The sequence below is a fragment of the Elgaria multicarinata genome, chromosome 8, assembly GCF_023053635.1.
Source record: "Elgaria multicarinata webbii isolate HBS135686 ecotype San Diego chromosome 8, rElgMul1.1.pri, whole genome shotgun sequence".
Lineage (NCBI taxonomy): Eukaryota > Metazoa > Chordata > Lepidosauria > Squamata > Anguidae > Elgaria > Elgaria multicarinata.
The window spans coordinates 5,035,551-5,049,003 of NC_086178.1; the positions used below are offsets into that span (position 1 = coordinate 5,035,551).

General features: G+C 44.9%; 1 protein-coding gene across 1 annotated transcript in view; it reads left to right on the plus strand.

Annotated features, from left to right (window-relative positions):
* The window catches only part of FYTTD1 (forty-two-three domain containing 1), a 40,408-nt gene that overhangs the window by 19,302 nt on the left and 7,653 nt on the right, over positions 1-13,453 (plus strand). Inside the window, exons 4-6 of the mRNA XM_063131787.1 lie at positions 4,830-4,942; positions 8,631-8,727; positions 12,168-12,229. Of these exons, the coding sequence (XP_062987857.1) occupies positions 4,830-4,942; positions 8,631-8,727; positions 12,168-12,229 (272 nt within the window). The remainder of the gene's footprint in view (positions 1-4,829; positions 4,943-8,630; positions 8,728-12,167; positions 12,230-13,453) is intronic.

The following is a 13,453-nucleotide window of genomic DNA, read 5'->3' on the forward strand; positions in this document are numbered from 1 at the left end:
GTGCTCCGCTAACAGAAGGACCCCCCTTCCGGGAGCGCCAGCCACCCTCTGTGAACGGAGCCAGTGCTCTGCTAACAGAAGGACCCCCCTTCCGGGAGCGCCAGCCACCCTCTGTGAACGGAGCCAGTGCTCCGCTAACAGAAGGACCCCCCTTCTGGGAGTGCCAGCCGCCCTCTGTGAACAGAGTCACTCCCGTTGGATCCCACCCCTTCTGTTTTACTATCGACCAACTCCGGGGTAATTGGTTACTATTGTTTGCTGATAAAGGAAGCTGAGAGAAGGGCTTGTGCAAAATCCGCGTTGGGGATTTGTGGCTGAGCTATTTATTTATTTATTTATTTTATTACATTTTTATACCGCCCAGTAGCCGAAGCTCTCTGGCCGGTTCACAAAAATTAAAACCATAATAAAACATCCAACAATCTAAGAACCCAAATACAAATTACAGTATAAAAAGCACAACCAGGGTAAAACCACACAGCAGAAATTGATATAGGATTAAAATACAGAATTAAAACAGCAAAGTTAAAATTAAGTGTTTAAATACTGAGAGAATAAAAAGGTCTTCAGCTGGCGATGAAAAGAGTACAGTGTAGGTGCCAGGCGGACCTCTCTGGGGAGCTCATTCCACAACCGGGGTGCCACGGCAGAGAAGGCCCTTCTCCTAGTAGCCACCTGCCTCACTTCCTTTGGCAGGGGCTCACGGAGAAGGGCCCCTGTAGATGATCTTAAGGTCCGGGTAGGTACATATGGGAGGAGGCGTTCCTTCAGATAGCCTGGCCCCAAACCATTTAGGGCTTTAAATGTAAATACCAGCACTTTGAATCGGGCCCGTACCTGGACTGGCAGCCAATGAAGTTGTAAAAGGACTGGCGTGATGTGATCTCGCCGACCAGCTAGGATTGAACCTAGGTCTCCACTGTCCAAAAGCAGCGTTTTGAGCTGGGAGATATTTATTTATCATATTTCTTCGATTGTAAGACACCATTGATTGTAAGACGCTCACTAATTTCAGTACCACCAACAGAAAAAACCCTAAGGCACACCCGCGATTCTAAGACGCACCCCATTTTTAGAGATGTTCATATGGGGAAAAAAGTGTGTCTTAGAATCGAAGAAATAGGGTATTACATTTTTATACCGCCCAATAGCCGAAGCTCTTTGGGCGGTTCGCAAAGATTAAAACCATAATAAAACAACCAACAGGTTAAAAGCACAAATACAAAATACAGTATAAAAAGCACAACCACGATAAAACCACGCAGCAGAAATTGATAGAAAATTAAAATACAGAGTTAAAACAGTAAAATTTAAATTTAAGTTAAAATTAAGTGTTAAAATACTGAGAGAATAAAAAGGTCTTCAGCTGGCGACGAAAAGAGTACAGTATAGGCACACACACACACACACATTGCCTTTTGGTCCCCAAGGGACCCCCAAGGTGGCTTAAAACCATTGAATTTAAAACAGCATCAAAGCCGAGTGCATAAATATAACGAACAAGAGAACCCAAATCATAAGCAATGCATAAAAAATGACTCTTGCTGCGGTGCAACCAGAACGGGCCTGACTCATGTCTGCACCAACTTCGAGCCTGCCGGTCTCGTGTTGGGCTCAACGTGACGCCCTTGCCCTGCTGGGTGAATTGGAGGCCTGGAGAACTGGCTCTCCCACCCTAGAGGCCTTCAAGAGGCACCTGGACAGCCATCTGTCAGGGATGCTTTAAGGTGGATTCCTGAACTGAGCAGGGAGTTGGACTCGATGGCGTTAAAGGACCCCTCCAACTCTATGATTCTACGTCTCCGGGTGACCGGGCAGGAAACTTCACAAAAGTTTGTCCTTTCTAGATTGTACCCACCATACAAGTAGGAAGTGAGGCAGGTGGCTACTAGGAGGAGGGCTTTCTCCACTGTGGCACCCCGGTTGTGGAATGAGCTCCCCAGAGAGGTCCGCCTGGCACCTACACTGTACTCCTTTCGTCCCCAGCTGAAGACCTTTTTATTCACTCAGTATTTTAACACTTAATTTTAACTTAAATTCAAATTTTACTGTTTTAACTCTGTATTTTAATCTTATATCAATTTTGCTGCGTGGTTTTTATCCTGGTTGTGCTTTTTATACTGTATTTTGTATTTGTGCTTTTAACCTGTTGGTTGTTTTATTATGGTTTTAATTTTTGTGAACCTCCCAGAGAGCTTCGGCTATCAGGCGGTATAAAAATGTAATAAATAAACAAATAAATAAATAAATAAGTATGCCTTGGCACGTAGGCTAGCAAAAACATATTGAAAGTTGGCAATGTTTGTGAACTGATTTGCAAGCACAGATCAAGCGTGACTTTCAGTTTTAATGTTTTCACCGAAGCTCTTGGGAAATTACTCTGATCCATGTGTCGTATGGTGTTGAATCACTATTTATTTTTAGACTTTTACCACACCTCCCTGTATGGTTCAAAGAGGCTCACAGTATTTACAAACGATCACCATAATTTAAGCATCGCCCAAATCTCCGCATGCACAACCACAGATTAACAGCAGATGATCAGCGGATTGAAGTTGGTAAACAGCTCTGTTTGCCAAAAGCTGGGTTTTTTTTTAAAAAAAGAAGGCAGGCTAAATAACTTCGCTAAAGAGCTTAATTCCCACACTGCGCGCACGAGCCTAGGAATCACCGAGCATTGCATAGCTCTGGGGTGGAGAACCATATTTGGTCTAGGAGCCAAATTGCCGCCCCACCACCACCGCAGGCCGGATGATGTCAGGGGGCAGAACTCCATTGAATGTGGGAATGCTAGAGAAAACGTTTAGCACTAAGGAGTGCTGTGGCCATGGTCCGAAGGCACATGATGTAGCCACCGTGCTGAAGCTAAGTGGGTCTGGGTCAGGTCAGTTTTTGGAGGGGAGACCACCTGGGAGCCGTGAGTTCCGTGATGGAAGAAAGGTAGGATGTAAGTAGGAAAACCGGGAACGTCACGGTTTCCAAGCATTTCCAAAATGTCCCGGCCAGCCAGTCAAGAATCCCGGATTCCTGTTCCAGCCGGCCGGAGAAATTCCAACCTCCGAAATGGTGCCTTGAGCCTGCTCAGTGGAGTGTAAGCCTCCATACTGAAGTCTCCTCTAACTTTTAAGAACTAGTGGAGAAATGTAATTTACTGTCATTTTTTCTGTTTGTTTGCTTAAACTGTTGTTTTTATGTTTCTGGTGGTTTTTAAATTTTGTATACTTTTTAATGTTTACTGTTTTAACTTTTGTGAACCGCCCAGAGAGCTTCACCTATAGGGCGGTATATAAATGTAATAAATAAATAAACAAACTGTTCTTTGCCTATTATTTATTTGCAGATGCTTAACTACTTTAGGCTGCAGTCCTATGCATACTTACTTGGGAATAAGTCCTATTTCATAGAATCGTAGAATAGCAGAGTTGGAAGGGGCCTACAAGGCCATCGAGTCCAACCCCCTGCTCAATGCAGGAATCCACCCTAAAGCATCCCTGACAGGTGGTTGTCCAGCTGCCTCTTGAAGGCCTCTAGTGTGGGAGAGCCCACAACCTCCCTAGGTAGCTGATTTCACCGTCGCACTGCTCTAACAGTACTGATTCCATTGTCGTACTGCTCTAACATTTAACTTAATAGGATTTGTTTCTGAGTATACACACATAGGATTGCAGTGTTAGATAACTAAAGCTTAGATAGTTTTCTTTCTTTCCTTAGACCTTTACGTTTTGCTGAGTTTTTTTAAAAAAAAATCCTAGCCCCCTCCCCTCCCCCCCCACAAAAAAAAATTGCCCTGGTTTTGTGGATTCAGAATATGGCAACTCTAGATGTAAATGTAATAAATAAATGTAACCCGATGGATCTATTTATCACTGAATTTGAGCAGCAAACCACCTATTTTTTAAAATGTTTTTTCCGGGCAGCCCATACTGTGCCCCGTGGAATGTGGGCTGCAGACAGAGACCGGGGAGGGGGGGATGACCCACCCACCCCGACCTCCTGCGGTTGCTCACCCTGTCTTCGGGGACGGGTAGGGTACCTTTCAGTACTTTAACATCGTTATTGCTTGATCTTGTGTTCCGTTTTGTTTTTGACATCTTTGTTGTTGATTGTATTTTCTTGTTAGGGGCTACCATGGCTTATACCTTTTCTAAATAAATAAAACGTAAGCTTGTCTCACCTTGAAAACTAAGGGGCATATGGTGGCAGAAGCTTTTGTGGCCTTTATCAGACTAGTCTGTCGGGTAATCACTGTACTTTTAACGTGCTGTAAGTTACAGACAGTACTAGTGAATAGCAGAGTATACAACGGCTCTTGGTCAGGACGCAGCAAAGGCCAATAATATAAGACAAGGATTCTTTGTGGTTATAAAAATAAATCCTTTACTGACAAATGCAGTAAATAAAGCTTACATCAAGGATCACAGCGATGAGAGTGGTGATGAGAAGTGATTAACAATGGTTCAAAACACTCTCTTTTATAGACAGCTCTGTACAAATGATGCAACCACTAATTGGCAATCATAGAAAAATACCACCATGCAATAGTCCAGTTATTCAATAACTGTCCACCTGCAAAGTTGACCTTTAAGTGATTGTCTTCTGCTGACTCCTCACTTCTTCCAGGATTTGCAGGACATTACAGAAATAAAGGAAAAGATAAAAACAGAGTCCATTCCAGGACTCAACATAGTCTGCGAAAGCTTCTGCCCCCGTGAATCTGCTAGGCTTTAAGGTGCCTGTCCGGTTTTGTTCCGCCATGCTGCAAGCGGCTGGCACTTGCTGCCTCTGCAAAAGCACATCGCCCTTAACGTCTGCAATATCTCTTCCTAAAGAACGTGCAGCGGAACTACTCAGTTTTGAAACGGAAGACGACCATCCAGAGGCCCTCTGAGTTACAGCGAAAGCAAGCAGCCATTCTCAGGAGGCCCCCTTCGTTAAACAGGAGGTGAGACCCACGTGCAATCCGCAAATGCCTTGTATTCAGCCCCGTCAAGGGATTGTCTTTTTCTAACAGTAATGAGACCTATTTAAGGGAGGGGACGTGGTTCAGTGGTAGAGCACACACTTTGCACCCAGGAGGTCCTGGGTTCAATCCCTGGCAGAATTTCCAGGTAGGGGTGGGGGTGGGGAACCCTGGGGATCCTTGCTGCCACTCTGTGTCAACAATACTGGGCTAGATGGACCCAGGGTCTGACTCGGTATCAAGCAGCTTCTTCCGGTGTTCTTATTTTGACGCCAGTAAGAGAAAAAGCTGTTCAGTGTCCCAGTCACCTAAGGATAATGCAATCCTTGTAGAACAGCCTTCCTCAACCTGGGGCACTCCAGATGTGTTGCACTACAACTCCCAGAATGCCCCAGCCAGTCTGCTGGCTGGGGCATTCTGGGAGATGCAGTCCAACACATCTGGAGCGCCCCAGGTTGAGGAAGGCTGTTGTAGAAGAACAAGTAAATAAATACATACAAATCTGGCTCCCCTGTAGTGCTTTAATAAAGTGGATTTACCCGTCGTCAGCGTTTGGAGAAATTGTCCTGAAGTTTTGTGCTGCAGGAAAAGTAGGTTTTTCAAAGCAGTCATTACCGAAGTGGTCGGTTGTTGCTGTGAGTAAGCGAAGGGGACACAGGCTGCCTCTGGGAAGAACTGGCGGATTATTTTGCTTCTCATTTGGGAGGCTTGACTCCCTGGTTTGTCTGTACAGAGAAGTCGCCAGTGATCTTTTAAAAAGAGAGGTTTACGGTGCACTTCTGTAGTTCTATACCTGGTAGTCAGTCCCACTGAACGAAGTAGGACTTACTTCAGAGTAGACATGCATAGGATTGCAGTGCATGTCATTCTCTTCTGTGTTGATGCCTATTTAAGCCCTGTTCTGCTTGGCTTCTGTCGTGATACTTGGTTGCTGTGAGATGAAGCATCTCGACTTATTTATTTTATTTATTTATTTTATTTCATTTATTTTATTTCATTTATATCCCGCCCCACAGCCGAAGCTCTCTGGGCGGTTTACAACAATTAAAAATGGTAAACATTAAAAGTATACAAAATTTAAAAACCATCAAAAACATAAAAAACAGTATAAAAACAACAGTTCTGGGGTTCGTTAAAAACAAACTTAACATTGTTAAATGCTGTTAAAATGCCTGGGAGAAGAGAAAAGTCTTGACCTGGCGCCGAAAAGATAACAGTGTTAGCTCCAGGCAAGCCTCATCGGGGAGATCATTCCACAGTTGGGGGGCAACCACTGAGAAGGCCCTCTCCCGTGTTGCCACCCTCCGAGCTTCCCTCGGAGTAGGCGCTCGGAGGAGGACCTTAGATGCTGAGCGCAGTGTACGGGTAGGTTCATGTCGGGAGAGGCGTTCCATCAGGTATTGCGCTCCCAAGCCATGTAGGGCTTTATAGGTTAAAACCAGCGCCTTGAATTGGGCTCGGAAACATATAGGCAGCCAATGCAAGCGGGCCAGAATCGGTGTTATATGCTCAAACCTCCCTGTTCCAGCTATCAATCTGACCGCCGCATTTTGCACAAGCTGCAGCTTCCGGACCGTCTTCAAAGGCTGCCCCATGTGACTTAGGGACATTTAAATATACGAATTAGCAATACACCTCATACGTTGTCTCCCAATCTTCATTGGCACGCAACTGCTAAAATATGAAATGATATCAAAAGAACTGGGGCGGTAAACAGACATTTTATATAACTCATCATAGGTGAACAACTATTTTGTATAATTTACCATATGTTAAACGTAAGAATGCCATGGTAATTGACAAAAACCAAACAAATTGTTTTGAAATAATCAAGCGTTTACGAAACTAAACAAATTGTTAACGATAACCAAACACGAACGGTTTGCAAAAACGGTGATAACTGAATTACAGGCCTCCGGCTTCTTTCACCTCTTTTGCAACTGCTTTGTCAGAGTCAGAATGCCACGAACAACTTGACACTGTTTATGGGTGGGAAAAGAGGAAGATTTGTTGAATTTATTCCTCAGTTTTCAAAAAGACTTTTTAGTCCTCCAAAAAAAGGATTGACTTGCATCCCCAGCTAGAAAACGCAAATCTTCAGGAGCGGTGAGTTCTTGACCAGTCCATCCTTTTTGCACTGAGTTGATGGGCCAGCATAATCCTTTTCAACATGAACTTATTTTTATTTATTTATTTATTTATTGCATTTCTATACCACCCAATAGCCAAAACTCTCTGGGGGGTTCACAAAAATTAAAACCATCAAATACAACTCGAGGTATAAAACAAATCACAGTATAAAAGTACAATATAAAAGCACAGCTGGGATAAAACCAGGCAGCAATGCAGAGATGTATACATATTTAAAAAACATGGAATCATAGAATCATAGAATAGCGAAGTTGGAAGGGGCCTACAAGGCCATCGAGTCCAACTCCCTGCTCAATGCAGGAATCCACCCTAAAGCATCCCTGACAGATGGTTGTCCAGCTGCCTCTTGAATGACTCAAGTGTGGGAGAGCCCACAACCTCCCTAGGTCACTGATTCCATTGTCGTACTGCTCTAACAGTCAGGAAGTTTTTCCTGATGTCCTTCTGGAATCTGGCTTCCTGTCACTTGAGCCTGTTATTCCGTGTCCTGCACTCTGGGAGGATGGAGAAGAGATCCTGGCCCTCCTCTGTGTGACAACCTTTCAAGTATTTGAAGAGTGCTCTCATGTCTCCCCTCAATTTTCATCTACACAACTGAATTAATAGTACAGCTGCATTACAACTGAATGGCTGGACATCTTTTCTAAAGAATTCTTGGAAACTAAAAGCAACAAATAACATACATAAAGAGAACAAGCAAGCTCAGCCTTAACCATTTTGCTGCCAAACCCATTCATCTCCTTATCTTCTAGCTGTGGATGCCATGTTTCAAAATTACCGCGCACAGATTACAAGATGGCTACTGCATGGTGCCAAGCTATGAGAGGAGGATCGAGAAGAGATCCTGGCCCTCCTCTGTGTGACAACCTTTGAAGTTTTGAAGAGTGCTCTCATGTCTCCCCTCAATCTTCTCTTCTCCAGGCTAAACCTGCCCAGTTCTTTCAGTCTCTCTTCATAGGGCTTTGTTTCCAGACCTCTGATCATCCTGGCTGCCCTCCTCTGAACCCCCTCCAGCTTGTCTGTGTCCTTCTTGAATTGTGGAGCCCAGAACTGGACGCAATACTCTAGATTTAAAACAGATTTAAAACGGCACCATGTACACTGATGGTGCTATATAAATAAATAATAATAATAATAACAGTAAAGTTAAAAGACTTAAGATGGTAAACTGTTAAGACTTACCCTCAGCATGTAAAGATTCATTTACGCACACAAAATACAGTTTAACTTCTTAACGCCAGACCAATCACTTTTCTTTTCAGTGGCCAGTGTAGGGTTGATGTATATATAATCCTGCATACTTGATAAGTGAAAGCAACCCTGAGTATCTGCCAGTGAAACGGGCTCATTTTCAACCTTTGTTACCAATGGCTCTCCCTTGATCCCCTCCACCAGCCAAACTTTAGATTGTAATCTTCTCGGGGCAGGGAACGTGCCTGTCTTCGTTGTGGCACTCTGTAACAGTATCATGTATATCAGTGGTGCTCTATAAGTGATAACCCTTTGTAAATGTTTACAGAACCAATATACAGTCCCCTTCTGCCAGAATTGGAAATAAGTTATACCAGCAGAAAGACACACGCCAAGCAACATTCCTCTTCAGGAGGGGCCTGAAGGTACAGTACAGTTGCATTGCAGTTGCACTAAACCTGTCCTGCGTTTCTCTCTTTGCGTTCGCTGGCAATCTAGAGGAAGTCAAAAGGAAGCTTGGCTAAAGCGATTTTATGGATATATTTTTACAACCAATTGCTGCCTCAGATGCTGTTTAACTATAGGTTACAAGATCTTTGTCAGTATCGCTAGAAGGTTAAGGTTATTCAGTGGGCCGATTTCCACAGAATGAGCCACCGGGGCTTATTTCATAGAATCATAGAACAGCAGAGTTGGAAGGGGCCCACAAGGCCATCGAGTCCAACCCCCTGCTCAATGCAGGAATCCACCCTAAAGCATCCCTGACAGATGCTTGTCCAGCTGCCTCTCGAAGGCCTCTAGTGTGGGAGAGCCCACAACCTCCCTAGAGAACTGATTCCATTGTCGTACTGCTCTAACAGTCAGGAAGTTTTTCCTGATGTCCAGTTGGAATCTGGCTTCCTTTAACTTGAGCCCATTATTCCGTGTCCTGCACTCTGGGAGGATCGAGAAGAGATCCTGGCCCTCCTCTGTGTGACAACCTTTTTAAGTATTTGAAGAGTGCTATCATGTCTCCCTTCAATCTGCATTTAAAATGCAGCATGGGTGGAGCACGATTTCCATAATCACCGCCTGGATGTGGCTTGCCGTGTCATCCGAACCCAGGCGATGTGGCTTGTTGGAAGGTAAAACAACCCTCCAATAACCCCTCTGATTATTGGACAATTGTTTTCCCCCTCCAACAAGCCACATAGCCCGGGTTCAGATGACGCAACAAGCCACGTCCAGGTGGTGATTATGGAAGTCACACCCGGCATGCGCCGTGATTTAAACTGCCCACAGTGGCTTATTTTGATCGTGTGAACCAGAACTATGTCGTTTTTAGAGAAGCCTTCAAAACTGTAGTCTGGGGTCTGGGTTGTGTGCTCAAGATACAAATCAAGGCAGTGAGAAAGTATTGATTATCGTAATCTGAAACCTGCGAGTTCACTGTGTATCAACTCGACAGGCAGGTTTTTCATAGCTTGGTTCATGGATTAACAAAACTTTGAGCCAAAAAAAAGAAGAAGTAGTAGTAGGAGCTTGAGCGCAACTTGTCTCTACAGCGGGCCAAAGACCAAACGTTTTCTGATATATCCGGTAAGTTGCCACAGCTCTGGCTTCGCTCAGCTGCAGTGAACCTATGTAGCTCTGAGCACGCCGACTTGCAACAAAGGCAGAAAGTGAGGCAGAAGAAACGTTGGTAGCATGGAGCGGCAGGTCGGGTGCAGAGAATTATGATGCTTGAATCTCAAAGCGACTCTTGGGAGGAAAAGCATTTTAGGCCGCAGCTAGACCTAAGGTTTCTCCTGGGATCATCCAGGGTTCGCCCCTGCCTGAGCACTGGATCCCCTGTGTGTCACCTAGATGAACAGGTCTGACCCAGGGATAAACCTTAGGTCTAGCGATGGCCTTAGGCAGTCCACTGCCAGGCATCCAGACCTGTAGCACAGGGTGCTGGGAAGAGCAGGAGGCAGGGTGGTGGGCAGAAGGCCAGGCCAGCGGGTTAGCAGAAGCTGTCGAGGGTGCAGGTGTGGAGCGCAGAGGCCATTTGAAGAAGCAGCACTTTAAAATGAGGTTGGCAGGGAGAGGAATAACTGAAACTGTCTCATTACACCAGTTTTAAAATCTCTTCACTGGCTGCCAATTAGTTTCCGGGCAAAGTACAAAGTGTTGGTTATTACCTTTAAAGCCCTACATGGTTTTGGGTCCAGGCTACCTGTGGGTTCGCCTTCTCCCATACAATCCACCCCGCACACTCAAATCCTCTGAGAAGAATCCACTTCAGCTAGCAAAAACTAGATTAACAACTGTTACCCAGAGGACCTTTTCTTCCGCTGCTCCCAGACTGTGGAATGGCCTGCCGGAGGAGATTCGTCAACTTGACAGCCTTTTAGAATTTAAAAAAGCAATAAAGACTGATCTATTCCGGCAGGCCTATCCAGTGAAATTTTAGAATGTTTTCAGGATGTTTTAAATCTGTTTTAATCATGTATGGTATCTCACACTATTGCCCCGCTCGTGCTCTTCGCTCCTCTGATGCCATGCTTCTCGCCTGCCCAAGGGTCTCCACTTCCCTTGCTCGGCTTCGTCCATTTTCTTTTGCTGCCCCCTACGCCTGGAACGCTCTTCCAGAACATTTGAGAACTACAAGTTCAACCGCAGCTTTTAAAGCTCAGCTAAAAACTTTTCTTTTTCCTATAGCTTTTCTTTTTCCTATAGCTTTTTCCTATAGCTTTTTTATATTTTGATTTTGTTCTGACTTTATACTGTTAGTTTTACTCTACCCAGTGCCTGTTTACCCTACCCTGTGCCTGTTTGCATTCTCTCCCCCTCATTGTTTTATTATGATTTTATTAGAATGAAAGCCTATGCGGCAGGGTCTTGCTATTTACTGTTTTACTCTGTACAGCACCATGTACATTAATGGTGCTATATAAAATAATAATAATAATAATAATAATAATAATAATAATAATAATAATAATTTATATCATGGTTTTATACTGTTTCTTTTATACTTTGAATTGTTTTAGTTTTTGTGAACCGCCCAGTGAGCTTTGGCGATTGGGCGGTATAAAAATGTATTTATTTATTTATTTATTTATTACATTTCTATACCGCCCAATAGCCGGAGCTCTCTGGGCGGTTCACAAAAATTAAAACCGTTCAAAGTGTAAAACAACAGTATAAAAACCATAATATAAACTACAATATAAAAGCTCAACCAGATCAAAACAGCCGCAATGCAAAATCACAAATTTAAAACACCCAAGTTAAAATGTATTTATAGACTGTTAAAATGCTGGGAGAATTAAAAGGTCTTCACCTGGTGTCTAAAAGCATATAATGTAGGCGCCAAGCGAACCTCCTTAGGGAGCTCATTCCACAGCCGGGGTGCCACAGCAGAGAAGGCAATAATAAAAATGCAATAAATAATAATAATAATAATAATAATAATAATAATAATAATAATAACCACTGAGACTCTCTATGTGTCCCCTGTTCCAGATTTATTCTGCTATATTTATACCCTGCTTTTTATTATTTAATTTAAACCGGCTGACGATCAGCTTAAAATCCCCATGCGAAAACGTAGACATATCCCCCGCATTGGATCTTCGTGCCAGTCCGCTTTGTAGATTCCTGTTTGTTAGGCAGGGAGCTTTATAGATCCTCGTGGAAACTTTGACTCCCAGCCCTATTGGAAGGGTTTGGGTTAAGTTCCAGTAAACTAGACACAAAGGCTTGTGGTCGTCTGCTGAATAGTGTTAATCCCTTCCTCCATCAACCCTCTAATCCCCCAACACGTTCGGTAACTTTTTTGCACTGGCTTCAACTTGTCTGTTTATACATGGATGGCTGAATTCCTCTTCTTCCCCTCCAGGTGCAGGCGCAAATACATCCCGAAGACGACCTCGACGGCCAAGGCGCAAAAAGATCTCGTCCGTAGGTGTCCTGGTATAATGGGCAGAGCAACTGTGAAGGCGTTTATGCCCATATGTTAAAATGGCAGCTGTAGCTTGCTGTTGTCCGTTCTTGAAGGGTCTTGATGCTGCTGGAGCCAGACTGCCGGTGTGTGACTTAATCTGGCAAGTGGAAACATCTGTGGCCAGTGGCCCTGGGATTTCACTGTGCCAGAAGCAGGAGGTGGCGGCGGCTGCAGCAGGAACAAGGAGGCTCAGAACGGTCATGTGGTGCAGACTGGGGGATTCTGGGAATTGTAGGGAAAGGGCTGCGGCTCAGTGGTTAGAGAGCGTCTGCTTTGCATGCAGAAGGTCACAGGTTCGATCCCTGGCATCGCCAGGCAGAGCAGGAAAAGCTCCTGCCGGAAACCCTGGAGAGCCGCTGCTGCTGCCAGTCAGTGTTTGCAATACTGGGCCAGATGGGCCAAGGGTCTGGTTCAGAATAAGGCAGCTTCCTGTGTTCTGTGTAGTCCAGCACAACTGGAGGGCAGCGGATTGGAGAAAGCTGCTCCAGTCTTAAGTAAGGGTGATTCTTGATCCCCGCTGCTTTGCCTGTCGAAATGTGGTGTCACCCGTGCCGAAAGTGAAGATACGTGGTCAGCCTGCTCTCTTTTGCACAGCTTGGGGGCCTGGATAGTGGCCGAAAGCCTGCTGTAAGACCGCAGCCACGGGCACGCTGACTCCCAGTGAATTTGGTAGGGCTTGCTTCTCAAACGTGCATAACGTCCTGGCTGTGAGGCACATGGCAATGTTCCAGGCACATGGCAATGAATCAGAAGCCCGGGTGTTTGTGGGGTGGGGAAGTCGGGCTGAGAAGTCAGAATGGAAAGGACCGGACTCACTGCCCGCCCCCCCGCCCCCACTAGTCCTCAGTTCAGCTGGCAGGGATGTTTTGCCCAATAACTGGCACCTTTGTTGTCTTCGCCGTTGTTAATACTGATGTGGTGCCAACAATATACACGGAGCTTACAAGAAGGCAGGTCCCTGCCCCTAGGAGCTTACAGTCTATAATTTATCACTGGGTAGGCAACCGTGAGGGAAGCGGAGGCAGGAATAAACAGGGAATAGAGGTTTGAGCATCTCTTGAGTACGTGGCGATCTCAGCCACCGCCCGGTCGCTGTGCCCCCAGAGGGTAGGCTTTTAAAATTGCCGTCCGGTTTGCTTGGTGATAAAATGTCTGGATGGCATAAATAGGGCTTATAAAAT